Consider the following 15,503-nt stretch of genomic DNA (forward strand, 5'->3'; position numbering starts at 1 on the left):
GCCCCATCAGGAAATGAAACAACACAGTTGCTAACTTGCTCTACCAAGTTGAGGCTTAAATTTGATGTAATGCTGAATGTTTCCTATTTCAACCAAAAGATTCCGTCAAACAAAATCAAGCATTTAACAAAAACATAGGACTGCAAGAAACAGGCTCGAAGCATACAACTCTTTTACTGACTGGAATTTATATAAGAAAAGCCACAACGGGGAATTACAACTGTTTTAACTGTCATTTCCTTTCATATCCAACCTCCATAATGAACAGAAAGAAACAGGCTGCCCTTTCCACCATAGGCCTACACACCCATCTTTCTCTTCTGTTCTCATCTCCCAGTTACTATCATACTTCCTTAACAATGCTCTAGCCCCATCGATGGTATCTTCTCCAAACACCTCACCGACAAACCCTGAATCTCTCATTCTTTCACACCATTTCTCTTTCCCATCATTCATCTCTCCGCAATTAATTAATGCTTTGGCTGCCTCTCCTTCCATCACTCTTCTTTCTTCGCTCTCTCGGCCTTTGAAAGCTGAGCTTGTAGAGTCCAAAAACTTCCATAAGTAATCCACTCTCCTTGAGAATCCTGTCGCAAAATCACCACAAATTTGGCAGCGATCTGTGTTGTTTTCGCTTAGAATCACTCCTTTTGGTTCCAAACTTCTCAGAACTTTCAAGAACTCAGTTCTTTCATCTGGGTTGTTATGATTTAGATGATGGAGTCTAAATTGAGCACAAACCACTAAGGTATCTTCAGGATTGGTGTTAATGACTTGTGCATTTAGACTTTGTAATGGATGGTTATCCAGTCTATTGATTTGCAAATTGATGTTCAAGGACTTGGCAAAATTAAGTAATCTTGAAGAAAAGTTGTCACCAGGAGGACCTATTGAAAATGGGGTCTCAGTGTTTTGATCACTTTCAACAGTGGCAGTGATGACTGTGATGCGTACAAGAGGAGGAGGTCCTCCTGATCGGCGAGTCAAGGCCTCAAGAAGCGTAGGCCATTGCACACCATGAGAAACTCCAATATCAAGAATATGAAGATTACGCTTGTGATCAAGTTCTTGAGCAAGAACTTGAAGGATTGAAGAGTTTGCTATGTTATTAGGAAAGGCAAACCAAGGACTAACCTCATAGAATTTGAGTAAAGATCGTTGAAAGAACTTTGGATCAATTGAAGTGAAAGACACGGAGCCTATAGAAGCAGAAGTTCTTGAAGATGATAGGTGGTGAGTCAAGGCTTGAAGGCCATAAAAAGCTAGCCGGTGGTTAGCATCTCCGGTTGACGAAGCTAGCTCATGTAAGACATAGAGAAGATGTTGCACACGCGACAAGTTTCCAGTAGAGACAGCAGCTGCACAAGGATTAAGCAAATCTTCTGCCCACCTTCCTTCCTTGTTATTACCGCTATTCGCATTATTTGCTGCGCCTTTACTGGCACTTTTCTTGTTTCCATTTGATCTTTTCCCTATCATCACTTCAACTCCTTGATCACCTTCGTTGCTGATCCGAGTATTCTGTTTCTTTCTTTGATGATGATTCTGGGATGCCTTAGGAACTGGGTCATCAGGGGCTTCTCGTTTACTAGTTGAATTGGAAGGTGGTTGATGATCGATGGTGTGATCATTTGTTGCTAGAGGACTTGTGGTATTGGTGTTTGCTGTGATGGTGCTGCTGCTGCTAAGACTGGTATTGCTGTTGATGGGGTCTTGGCAGATTCCTTCAGTTTGATTCCACCATTGATAATTACTGATACCGCCTGAGTTGTAAGGATCATCCAAGAATGATGGTAGGAATGATACTGAATCTTCTAACCAATCCAATATGTGATCTGAGATGTGGTTTGGCTCCGGTTCTCCAATAGTCATTCTGTGCTTGATAGAAAAGAAGACAGAAACAAATTTAAGCTTGTCCTTTGAACGAAAAAAAAAAAAAGGAAAAGAGATAAGAGAACAAAGAGCATTCTTTTCAAGACTTTAATGTTTCTTGAAATGCATAAAATATTGAAAAGGGTAGCTACGTTTTTTTTTGGAAGGAGACGGTAGAGAGCATATTTTAGGTGTTTGGTGTGCTGTTCATTTGGAGGATGTGATGTTTTTCTTTAAGCCATTTTTATGCCTATTCTTTGTCTTTATTTTCTTTACGTTGTTCACTTATTTTTCCTTGTATGTCACAGTTGGTTGAGATCTACAAATAAGGTTTGGAGAGAGAGGACTTGGAGATAGTGATGGGTGAGCTTTGAATTGTCAAGAGCCGGCAAACTCTGTTTGCAAGTTTGAAAAATATGTATATATATATATATTAATTTCCTTTGTTATCTGCTTGTGTTTTGTGCTATTTGGAAAATAATTCATGAAATTGGTTTTGTTCTTTGGACTGAAATAGACACATCTACACAGAAATTTCATTTCAGGTTTCCAAATATAGAATTCTTTATTCTTTTATTATGCCGAGTCACTATTCAGAAATTTCTTGTTTATAAATGTAATCAGGCTCTTGTTTAATGTTTTATACCTCAAAATGGACCCGAGCAACGAGCCAATCCATTTTTGGATTGACTTTATCATTGTTCTTTTCTTCTTTTTTTTTTTTTTTGTTAATCTCATGTGAATGACACTTGCTGTGTTCTCCTACCAACACATGTACATTATGTTTTATGTAGCTCAGCCCTTTTGTATTTTTCTTGGCAATCATTCCCTGCCCAAGATTTGAATGCAGATCACTGCAAAACAGGTGTTCATGATGGTTAAATTCTGTCTGCTAAATTTGGTTGTGTCCGATATTTACTCTGTAAGGGGATAAATTGTGCTTAGGCTACTTCCCATCCTGGCACAAGCCAAAAAAAAAAAATGAGCCCAATACAGATTTTGCTAATTATGTCATTTTATTTAGGCTTAATTTATTTTTATTTTTAAATTAGTGTATAGTTCCTATTTGTTTTTAATATATTAATATGTTTGATATTGATTTTTCTTATTTTTTGATAAAATTATTAGCCAAATTAACTTATTTGAATAGAATTTCGATGATAAAGAAAATATTGAATCAATACTAGAGTTGCTAATTTATCCTTATACTCTTCTATTTTTATTTTTTTTATTGTTTCTGTTTTAGACCTTAGAAATCTAAGGCGTGAAAAGAATGAGTAAGAAATGAATAAAAAGTCAATATTGTAAGATTTTTTTCTAAATCTTAATAAAGGCGAGTAAAATATTAAAAAATAATATATGTTGTTGAATTATCGACTTATTTACTTAAATGTACTTTTTTTGTTATGGGACTATTTGACATTTTAAATACTAATTTAACTATTTTATTATTATTATTATCGAGTCGCTTCAATAAATTTTGTGAGAAGTTAAAATTGAAATTAATATTAAAATATATTGTCAAAATTAAAAATTAAAAATTATATTCTAAATTTGTAAATAAAACCTTTTATTTATGGAAAAACTATAATAATATTCTTGATATTTATTCCATCCTTTCTGTCTTTTCAAAAATACTATTTACTATTCGTGATATTTAAATATTATCATGCAATTTAATTCTTCTATTTATATGTCGCTTAACATTTTAAAAAGGACAAAAAAAAAACCTTAGTTCCCGTAGTGAATGTGTTTTAAATATCGTGGTATTTAATGTTAATGTTGTTTTTTCTTTCAGAAGAAAATGTTGTTTTTAAAAAATAAAATAAAATAAAAGATAGGGAAAGAAAGAAAGCTTTCTGAATGTAATTTCCCCTTTTCTTATTACCTTACCCTTGGTTCTTGAGCCAGAACTTAGACCAGTTAAATTAGGACTAATTATTAATTAAATACTAAATTTTATATTTTTAATAATTTTAGTTTAATTATTAAAATTTTAAGATAAATACTTATATTTTCAATTTATTTTTTAGTAACAACTTTGAAATTTTATAATAAAAAAAATAATAAAGCAAGTTAATACTACTTACTAAAACAAAAATTAGTGAATCAACAAAAAATATTTATTGCGCTTAGATGTAAGATATAGAAAAAAATATTTATTTATGAGATTTTTAATAACCATATCATTAAATCTATGATAAACTATTTTTGTTTATTTATAATTATTATTTATTTAGTCAGTTTTTTATATTTTTTTTACTATAAAATTTTTAAAATTACTATTAAAAATTATTTCTAAAAATAAATTAAAATATAAATATTTAATTTAAAATTTTTAAAACGACTAAGCCTTAAATTTATTACCTTTCCCCGGGCTAAGCGATGGAAAAGTAGATAATGATCCTAAAGAAAAGCTTCAAGACTTTGCATATGAATCATACATGTTTTTTTTCCTCTAGTTTTTTTAGGCCATCAAGATTGACTTTTCTTAACTTTGGAGACGAAATTAGTATTACCCAACTTCATTGTTATTTATTAGTGATGTAATGAGATATCACTTTACTTTCTTTGTTCACATCCTGTTTCATATCTTTTTAACAGCACATTTAGAAATAGCAATCGGTAGAGTATTCCTCCATTTATATTGACATTTCTAATTAATGATATTTTGCCCTTCTTAATTTTAGAATAAATATCTATACTTTTAATTTATTTTTAAAATTATTTTTCGGCAACAATCTTTGAAATTTTACAATGAGAAAACCGACGTGGCAAGTCAATTATGCTTGCTAAAAGAAGAATTATCGAGTCAACAAAACTTTGTTGTATTTAAATGTAAGATATGTAAAAAGATACACATGTATGAAACTTGTAATAGCCATATTGTTAAGTCTAGAATAAACTATTTTTGTTGATTCACAATTATTTTTTTCTTTTAGTAAGTACAATTGACTTAGCACTTCATCTTTCTCACTGTTAAATTAATAAATTAATAAATGAAAAAAATGGACTACATTTTAGGATAGATGAGAAAAAAAAACTATCAAAATAGGATGGAGAAAGTAGTTTATAGCAAGGTTTCATATTGGAGTTTTCCAAGAAATAATACTTACCTTATTTCTTGGGTTAATCATAAAAAAAAAAAAAAAACAGCGTGAGAATATAGGTATGGTCGGGATTGAGGAATTTTGAAATTTATGAATTTAATTAAAATTAAAGGATTTAAAATTTGTAGATTTTCAAAATTTTATTGATTGGATTAAATATAAATTTTTGTTTAAAGTTAAGGATAATTTTAGGATAAAATAAATTTATTAGGGACAATATTGAAATAAAAAAGTAATATAGTAATTTATCATTCTTTTTAAAATGCTGGATTTTGATCTTTTTCACCTCCTAGGTGGGGAATTAAGATCTTAAAAAATAATTTTTTAAAAAATTTATGAACTTAGACCACTTTTTTACTTGCCAAAAGATAAATTTAAATTAAATCTATAGATTTTACAAAATGAGACCGATAAGATATTATAAAAAGAAAAAAGAAGCAAACCACGGAAAAGTGGTCACTGTTTAACTACAACTCAGACACCATTTTGCTACCACTGAAAAATTAAATTATATTCTTTGATATTTGGCGACCAAGTTGAGACCATTCAGTGACCACGTATTGTGGTCTCTAAATTTGGCGGCAACTTTTTGCAGATAATTAAGTGATGATTGTTAAATTAGCGACCACGAGAAGGAGTCTCTAAATTTGGCGCAAAATACTTACCTTGTTTCGTGAGACCAAATCATAAGATTCAGCGTAGAAACAGTGTTTTCCCTGATGCTTTGAGAGATTAGAGATTGATGCAATAATTAGTAGAAGATCTTGAAAAGGAAAAGCATAAATTTATAATTAATGAGCGAGAACAAAATGGTAAGTTGTTAAATTATTGGACACCGCACATATATATGAAGCATAACATTAATTCGACATCTTTATATTCTTGGCTCTGGATCAAATTGATTAATAGAGTAATTAATGTTGTTATTTGTAAGTTAAAAGATATTACATACTCTTATTATTTATTGGCTCCAAAATATAAATAAGTGACAATTTATACTTTCTTTTCACGAATTAATTAATTTCTTTTTAAATTAAGTAAAACATTTAATTGTCACATTAAACTAGAAATTTCAGCCACCAACACCTTCTTTACTATTGTTACTAAAAACCCAAAAGGATGAATGAATATATATATATATATATATATATATATATTTCTTGAAAATACAAACCAATCCAATCATTTAGTATTTTTGACCAGTTTAATAAAATATATATATGGTGCCTATATTATAAATTATGGACTTTTATTGATGAACTAAATGATAATCTATAATATAATGAACTATTATACAGTGATTTTAAATTTCATTCTATTATTGATATGTAATGAATTTATATTAATTAAAAAATTGAGTCATTCAATTGATATTTAATATATAAGAAAATTAAAAACCATCATGTAAAGCATATTTGATATTTTTGGATTACAATAGATTGTATGTGATTTTGATTGAATCTTAATTTTCCTAATATAATCTCCGGCATTTTAATAAATTAAAATTTTAAAATGAATTGACTATCATTTCATTAATATTATTTAATATTATATTGAAATTTTGGTGAATTTGAATATTGTTTTGTAATATTTAGCAAATCAAATTTTATTTTATTTAATTCGGCTTTAATATGAATGTTTATTTTATTTTATTTATTATATGTTTACTTTTATTATTTAATTTTATTTTCAGTTGATCTAAACTTTATTACTAATGGCATTCATGATTTATTAAGCAGTAGGCTAAGGTTGAATTATTAATATAAACCCTAAATGTATAAATATATATAGATATGTGTTTATTTTCTTTAGTGGGGTATTATTGTAGCTACTTTAGCAAGGGGGGACTTATGTGCACTTTTTTTTATCTTTTCACAAAAAAATTACATCAAGGCCCCTCCCCTATTTCCTTCTTCCTCCCTCCCAACACCACTCTTCCTCCTCCCTTATTGCTCCCATTTTTGTCACTTGCTCTTCCAGCCACTGCAAACTTTTTTTTCCTCCCTATCGGTGACATCACCTCCTTCCTCTTCCTTTCTTGCTGTTGCAGTCAAGCTTGAGGGAGAAAAGCTCCCTCCCTTGCTGCCGCAGTTGAAATAACCACCTATCGCCCTCTCCTCGTAAATCCGATGACAAGATCGTGCTCCTCACCGTCAAAAACCAACGTCAGCTCCTTCTCGCTGTTCAACAGCCGTTTTCTAGCTCCTCCAAGCCTCGCTGGAGCTGAAACTTTACGGCCTCGATTTGGTGGCTTCCGGTGAGTTTGAGGCGAAGACATCTATATTTTTAAACTCCCCGCAGGTCAAACTTCACGTAGGTGTCTCCGAAATCAAAATCCGACACCATTAGCGGTACTAACATTGAACTTGGTAAAATGAGATGGTTGAATAATTAAAAAATGAGATTATTCAATTGGTAGAAAAAAAACCCGCAACCCTTTGGGGTTATCCTGCACTTGGAAGAAGAAGTAGAAAACCGGCTTTCGAACCCGAATGTTTTTCGAACACGTAGAATTTTAAATTTCGGCTAGGTACAATTTTATTTAAATTCTAAAAATTATTTTAGAATTTTAGAAAATATTTGGTGCATTAATTGTTAGCTATTAATAATTGATTAAATTATTTAATTAATTAGCAGCTGAATCTAGAAATGCTATAGATTAATTATAGTGGCAATTATTATTTTGTTTTGTAATTTGAGGTTGTGGTTAATTAAATTAAAATGCGAAAAAAATATTTGCGTGTTGGATTGTGAAATAGTATTTGTTGCTGAACTATTAATTATTGCATTGTGAACTGGTTGTGTTGCGAAGTCGGGAAATATAATGCAGTTTTGGTGGTCCGACTGCTATTAAATAATTGTGGAATATTTGAAGTATTTTTAGCAGGTTCCGGACCCATTATACAAGAGGTAAACGCCCATATTTTAGGAGAGGTTCTATCGAATTTGAGTTGGGTTTAGTCAAAAAATTTTTAGGCAATCTAACATATGAGTCTAGGCCTATGAAAAATTATGGGTATTTCATTAATTTAATTATTTTCATGAATAGATAATCTGTCGATCCAGCCATCTCCACCCAGGGTGTAGGAGCAGACATCAAAACTTGACAGAACTGTGAGTTAAAATCATATATTGTACCGCCTTTGTCATATCTGCATTTAAACGAAGTTCTTAAATGAATAATTATTATAGTTGTTTTAGTAGTATAAGTATTATTAAATTTTTTTTATCACTATTAATATTGATATTATTGTTGCTATTATTATTATTCTTATTATTATTATTATTACTATTTGTCTCATTACCTTTATTATCATCTCAATTATTATTATTGTTATTATTATTATCGTTATTGTTGATGTTATTTAAATATTATCAATTTTATAAAATTGCATTACTTCACTATACTGCTATTATTACTGCGATTGTTGATTATTACTGCGATTGTTGAGTATCATGTTGCATGTAATATTACTGATGTTAAAATTTTATGGCTCGGGATGAGGCAACAATAGAATGCCGCCTGATGGACTACATCAGGATCGTGTGCGCATTGGTAAAAATCATAGCCATGTAATAGCGGAATATTCGATGGTGTGCCCTGGTCGAGCAAAGCTCTTTGGGCCTATGGAAGTCGATTTGTCAGAGAAAGTTCCATGGTCGAGGTTGCTTCTAGGTACTGGCTATATTGGTATTTAAGTGACCATACTAGACTTAAGGACTCTAGTCGAGCTTTGCTCTTGGGACACCGGTCTTATTGGATTAAGAGAGCCGAAAAGCTACTAGAATTAGAGGTTTAAAGTTTTGCTGAAGTACTCGTCTTGTGTTAAAATTACATGTCCTTTTAAAATTACAACATGACACGCATTTGTTATTTTGAAATATTTTGTACTATTAAATAATTATTTTATAATTACGGTTGTTAAATTCAGGGTATATAATTTTAACTTACTCTCGAGAATGAAAGTCTCAATTATAATTTTTCAGGTGACAACTAAGTTCTCTGCCGATTTTCTCTTAGCAACTTGACTTCCTTCCCCTTTCGGTCTTATTGTAATTAAATTCTAACTTTTGTACTTCGAATTATTTGAAATTTTAGGCTTTCCACTGTAGTGGACTTGGAACTTTATATTTTATCTTGGTCTATTAAAAATCATGAGTTATCTAGTAATCTAGCTGATGGATTAATTTGACTGTATGGTGATCATGTGAATCTAGCTTATGGATTAATTTGACTGTGTGGTGATTATGTGAATGAACTTTTGGTTTATTTAGGTAATGTATATATTCATGCATGCAATTATCTAGGTTATTGCCTAGTTAGGCTTGCTATGGTTTCAGTGGCCTTAAGTCTATCCATTTTTTAGCGCAATTACGGGTCCACAGATCGGGTCGTAACACTTAATTAATTGTATTTTGGATCAATTAAATACTTTTGAAAGTGCTAGATCGTATTTGAAATACTTTTATGATTGTCACGGCCCAGTATGTGGGCCCGTGATCGATGTTAGAGAATGGATAAGCTTAAGGTCAGCGAAACTCATAACAAGCCTGACTAATCACTAGCTCAAACAAATTATAAATTTATCCATTATAACACTATTTCATTACTAATTTTCAACCACCCAAGTACTACATACTTAAATCAGTCTGTCAGTATAATTAGGTAATACCTCCTCTATTGGTTTAATATGCCAAAACAAAATAATAAGTTCTATAATCACTACTGCGGAGAATCTAGAAGTCTAATAATCATACATACAAATAAAATTAGTTATATTAAACCCGAAGATGAAGCAATTCGGGTTGCCAAAGAAGAAGAACTGCAGAAAACCTAACAAACACTTGAAAAATAAAATTTTAGACTGTCAGTCCATACAATGAGTTAAAATCATATAATCTAAAAATAAATACAACCATCTCAATAAAATATTCAATAAAATATTTATTTAATCAGAATAAAATATTATATCATATTAAAACATGTGTCATGTCATGATTCAAAAAAAACACAATTTAAAAGTTTATGGGATGAGTACCTCAGCAGAATTCTAAACTCCAATCCTATTAGCCATTCGGCTCTCTTATTCCAATAAAACTGGCGCCTAAAGAGCAAAGTTCGACTAGGGTCCTTAAATCCAGTCTGGTCACTTAATTTCTAATATAGCCGGCATCCAGAGAGCAATACTCGACTAGGGACCTTTCCTCCGGCAGTCAGATTTCCATAAGCCCAGAGAGCTATATTCAACCAGGGCACATCACAAAAATATTTTTCTATTACCTGTCTCTGATTTATACTGGTGTGCATGCGGTCCTGATGCATCCCATCAGCTGGCATGTTCTACTATTGTCTCATCCCGAGTCATAATACAATCATAACATTAATAATGTGAAAAATGATATAAATTACAAGCAATCTTAATATTGTTCAATAATTTATTAAGTATTAGAATTAAATAACATCGAGTATAGCGAACATAAAATAATAATAATAATGATAAATATGATGAAAAAAATAAAAATAAAAGAATATGGATAATAACGAAAATAAAATTAATAATAATAGTAATGGTAATAATAATCATAATGATTATCAATAAAAACGTTGTATTTAAATAACATATGTGCAGTGATTATATGACTTTAACTCACAAATATAACGTCTTCCTCTACGCTACCCACGCGTCTGATGTAGCTAGCTGATGGGATGAAGAATCTAAAATTTGCAAGTAATCATTAATATTTATGTTCATACTTTATAAATAGTCAACCTAATTCTAGACTTTTAAGAAATTATGGGTTGGTCCTACGAGAATTTCGCTTAATAGCATGACCGGTGATAGCGAAACTTTATCTACAATTATGACTCAAGTCCTACTAATATAATACCGTAATCATCAATTAATATCTTAAATTATTATTCTCAAATTAATATCATTAATTTTTTGATTTTGTATAAAATAATAATAAAATATTAAATTAATATTTTCAAAATTAGTAAACCAGCTAACATAATTTTCTAACTATAATAATCAAATCAATAAATCAAATTTTTATAATTAATCCTTAATCAACTTTAATTTAATCTCTCTTTATCAATTTATTACTAATTATCCATAATTAATCTCAAATACATAACGATTTCTAATTACTAAGTAATTATCTGAAATATAAATATAAATAATTAACTAAATAAGTTCGGGTTAGCTGAGAAATTAATACGAAATAGTGACGTGAACATCCAAAAATCAAAATCAAAATTTCGCCCATTGGCATGCATCCCGAGGTGACTGGGCCCGTCGCTGGAAAAGTTTCGACAGTTATGAAAATTCGATCCGAGCACACCAAAGGAAAGCCCACAATCTCAAAAGTCCAGATGTACAATTATTTTTACCAAAAAGTGGTCGAAAAATCCTAGATCGCCGTTTAAAGTTTTAACGCCGTTGAGCTTGATCAACGATGAAACAGAGGATATCAGGCCTGAGCTTTACTTTTCTAAGAATTTTTCGGCATGAGGAGCTTATTTTTGGGATCTGGTTGGCCAAAAGAGGTCGGCAAGATACTAAACCAGCAATGGCAGCGGTGAGAGACGTTTCTCTCTCTTCGAAGCACGCGGACGAGCGACTCTTGATGTTACTTGGCGCCGGCGAGGGGTGGAGCGAGGCAACGATGGCCTAAAATGAGTGTTAGATGGTGAAAGGAGGCTCAATGCCAGTGAATACGTGAAGAAATGGGTGGGTTGGCAATGGTGTATGACGAGAGAGAAGGAGCAAGGTAGGAGGAGGGGCCAAATTGAAATTTTTATTTTCTTTTTCAAATTTCAGTTTTGTCCTTCCTTATAAGAAAAAGAGGCTATATTAACCTTATTTCTTATATATATATATTATTAACTTCCAATACTTAAGTCACTAAAAATATATTTTAACTTTGAATTAGTTATAAAATAATATATTCATAAATTAAATTAATTCACATCAAAAATAAAATTTAAAATAAAAATAAAATAAAATCCAATACATAAAATAAAACAATTTAAGAAAAATAACAATTCAAATATGATAAGTGATGAATAAATTTACCACGTCTAAACATGTCTCGAAATGTTTAGTAGTCTAAAAAAAATATTAAATTATCAAAATATCTTTAAAAGAATAATAATATTTAATTAAAATTAAAATTTAAGATATTACAATGATATTTTACTCGCAGACTTAATTAGTTCATTAATTTTTATTAAATTGACTTTTTTTTTTTGAAAGTAGTAGATTGTATCCTATAAAATTTTACTCTTAAGTTTTAATAATTCATCGTTTTAATATTCAATTAAATTATTCTCAAAAATCTTAAATCATGTCCAATGAAAAAATACTCTTAGATTTTAACTAATTTTTCATTCTTTTATTCAATTGACGTACTCTGAAAAGTGCAAGTTCGTGTCCTATAATAATTTACTCTTAGATTTTAAATCAATTCAATATTTTTTATTCAATGGACCTAATTTCAAGTATGATAAATCATATCCTGTAATAATAATATTCTTAGGTTTTAATCAATTCTCTATTTTCTATGGAATTGATAAACTATTTTCATACGTGCTAGTTCCTTTTCTTATGATAATTTATCCTTAGATTTTGATCAATTCATTATTATTTTTATTCAAGTGATATACTTTTACAGACTTGTTTGATCATGTTCTACAATAATTTATTTATAGTTCTTAATCAATTAATCTTTTTTAAAATTGGTTAGGTCGTATTTTATGATAATTTATTTGACTTATTTTAATTTAATTGAAATTACACGGATAGTGTTAACGTGTACCTCCTAAGACTTACTTTTTTTAATTAATTAAATTTTGATTAGAATTTAACTATTAATTAACAAACTTAGACTAAGTTTAATTACACTATTAATTAAAAAACTTAGACGAAGTTGAATTGCATTATTAATTAACAAACTTAGACTAATTGAATTGCACTTATTTTGAACTATTTAATTAAACTTTATAAGTTATTAACTTACATCAATAGTACTATCACACAGTATAAATCAAAACTTATTACAATTCTAATTTAAATTGATAATTTTTTTCTTAAAAAAATGAACAATAGTGAAAAAAACGCACTCTTTTGCATCTAACTAATCAAATATACCAAAAAGATTAGAAATTTGCAAGTTTTAACACAAGACCGGACGACTTCTCTTGCATTTCAATAATCAACTAAAGGGATAAAATATAATTTCATTTGAAAAAGAATGTATGTTAATCAATCATTTTAACTTACACATTAATATGAAAACATGAAAAGGATGAACAACAAACTTAACTTTATTCATTATATATCTTAAACATATAATATTAAAAGAAACTTAACTTTTACTAATACAGTATGAGAATTTTGTCATTGTCACTACTCACTGTTAATTATTGGTAGCATGCATGCTTCGTAGAGGTATCCTATTTTACAGATTGGTTTGACATTGGATTCTTTAGCAGAATAATATTTACAATGTGGCTTGAGATAGAATCATAACTATAAACGAGTGGGAATTTGATATGTTCTTACGATTACAAAACTAATGCAAAGGAAACTTGAAGTTTTAGCAGATGTCCTGGAATATGAGAAAAGCCAAATATCCTGTTACGCTCTCGGTGAAACTCTCTGATAAGAATTTGATGAGGCTTCTGCGATAATTCAGTCAGAATTGTAGCTCTGAATTATCAGAATTACAGAAAATTATTGCTGGATAACACGCTTGTGGACAACATATAAGCTATGAATCAAGATTGTATTATGTTTTTGTATAGTGTTTTATTGATAAATTAATAAGGACATGAATCACTGTAGCAAAGATCATAAATTTGAACGAAAGGGACGGAACCGGACCAATTAAACCAAAGAGTTTTTCTTGTTTTTGTTTCCCTTTTGCAAAAGAGGCAAATCTAATGCAGTTTCAACCATAGATTGGATGGATAAGATACATAGGGAGAATTGATAAGAAAATTTGTGGCAGCATTTGCCTCTTTACAATAAAAATCATTTTCTTTTCCCTTAAAATTCACAGTCCCGAACTGAAGTATCAACCGGTGAATATATCTTTGCATATTTAAGTTAATTACCTTAAAAATCCTTAAAACTATCTTTGGAAGATGGAGTGAATTGTCTATCTTTTAATACAAAAGGTCACAAGCTCTTTAGCATCCTTCCATTCAAAATCGTCAATGCACGCAAGAAATGACTAAAAATGGAGGTTTCCTCAGCCAGTCCAAATGTATTACACTTTATTATTGAATGAGTGACGTATGTAAAATAATTATAGGATTTAAAATTTGCATCTCTCTTTTCAATAAAGGGTGAAATATTTAGAGTTCTTGTCACTCAATTTTGTATAATACATTAAAATTAACCGAAAACTCTACATTAGGGGAATGTAAATGAATATAGTGGCTTATTGTTGGATCTTCGCTCTAAAAATTATAACAAATAATTGCATAAATTGGTAAACATTAACAAGAAAAATCCATAGCTGAAAGAAGAAATCCACATCAGTCCAACGAAAACAGATCAACGAAGGCACATGGACATGAACTAATAAACTTTAAACAACACTAGCCATCCTAACCAGTACCACCAAGAACACCCTTGAGCTTTTTAATTTGAGCTTCATCAAGAAAAGTGGTTTTCTCCACCAATGGAGTGGGAAAGTTACTAGCAAACAATGCAAAATCAAGAATTTGGAGGCCTGGTTCAGGGCTGTTAAAGGTAACAATAGCAAGAGATGGAATCCCACCAGCATTTATCTGAAAATGGAGCAACCCTTGTGGAAACACCATAACATCACCTTTCTTAAGAGTCTTTGTATAAACAGTATTCGCAGAGGAAATGAATCCAGCAGTAATCTTTCCATCGACCACAAAGAGAAATTCAGATGCAGCCGGGTGGGTGTGCAATGGCACGACACCTCCTGGTGCAAGGTCTAGCCTGGCACCAGACAGCCCCAGGCCATTTAAACCCGGAAATTGTTGCACGAAAGCTGGGGTCACAGCAGCACTGATAATGTTTGTTGTGTTGCCACTAGTGCCTAGACCACTGAATACAAAATCATCAGCTGTGACAAGTGCAGGGTTCCTGCAGGCATACCCTGAAGGACTGCCTGCACCCTTCAGTTTTGCGACACAGAAATCTGCCGCATGAGAGGACGGAACGATTAAAAGAGCAACAAGAAAGAGAATGTGAAGCATTTTGGCTAGGGCTGTTGCTAAACTAATGGTTTTGGGTGTAATCTTTGGGACATACTGTGAAGTTTATATAGAGGTGCACTATAGGAGGTTTAGTGTAACTTGACGTCCAGAGCAAGCAGAAAAGGACCACAACTTTTGGCACTGTCAAGCATATTGGCAAGTGGTGAACCCCTCTTGATTCTGCAAAAAAACAAGAAGCTTCTTTTGTAGTTAATGATACCTCTAGTGACTGGAAAAACTCCAGTCTTCTGGCATTCAATTATCCATAAAATGATAAA

The 15,503-nt window shown here is 30.8% G+C and overlaps 2 protein-coding genes across 2 annotated transcripts; both read right to left on the reverse strand.

The window, feature by feature from the left end:
- Positions 1 to 141: 141 nt before the first annotated feature.
- LOC8284651 (protein NODULATION SIGNALING PATHWAY 1) lies at positions 142 to 2,121 on the reverse strand. The gene has a single exon (XM_002521281.4). It carries the CDS (start codon positions 1,870 to 1,872, stop codon positions 226 to 228), a length of 1,647 nt encoding a protein of 548 aa, XP_002521327.2. The 5' UTR covers positions 1,873 to 2,121; the 3' UTR covers positions 142 to 225.
- A 12,331-nt stretch (positions 2,122 to 14,452) lies between these two features.
- LOC8284652 (germin-like protein subfamily 3 member 1) lies at positions 14,453 to 15,275 on the reverse strand. Its single transcript, XM_002521282.4, has one exon. The coding sequence runs from the start codon at positions 15,223 to 15,225 to the stop codon at positions 14,602 to 14,604; it is 624 nt and encodes a 207-aa protein (XP_002521328.1). The 5' UTR covers positions 15,226 to 15,275; the 3' UTR covers positions 14,453 to 14,601.
- Positions 15,276 to 15,503: the final 228 nt, after the last annotated feature.

The sequence above is a fragment of the Ricinus communis genome, chromosome 8 (genome assembly GCF_019578655.1).
Source record: "Ricinus communis isolate WT05 ecotype wild-type chromosome 8, ASM1957865v1, whole genome shotgun sequence".
NCBI lineage: Eukaryota > Viridiplantae > Streptophyta > Magnoliopsida > Malpighiales > Euphorbiaceae > Ricinus > Ricinus communis.

Coding starts and splice junctions, on each gene's coding strand:
- LOC8284651 (XM_002521281.4), bottom strand. CDS start 1,872: ATGACTATTGGAGAACCGGAGCCAAACCACATCTCAGATCACATATTG.
- LOC8284652 (XM_002521282.4), bottom strand. CDS start 15,225: ATGCTTCACATTCTCTTTCTTGTTGCTCTTTTAATCGTTCCGTCCTCT.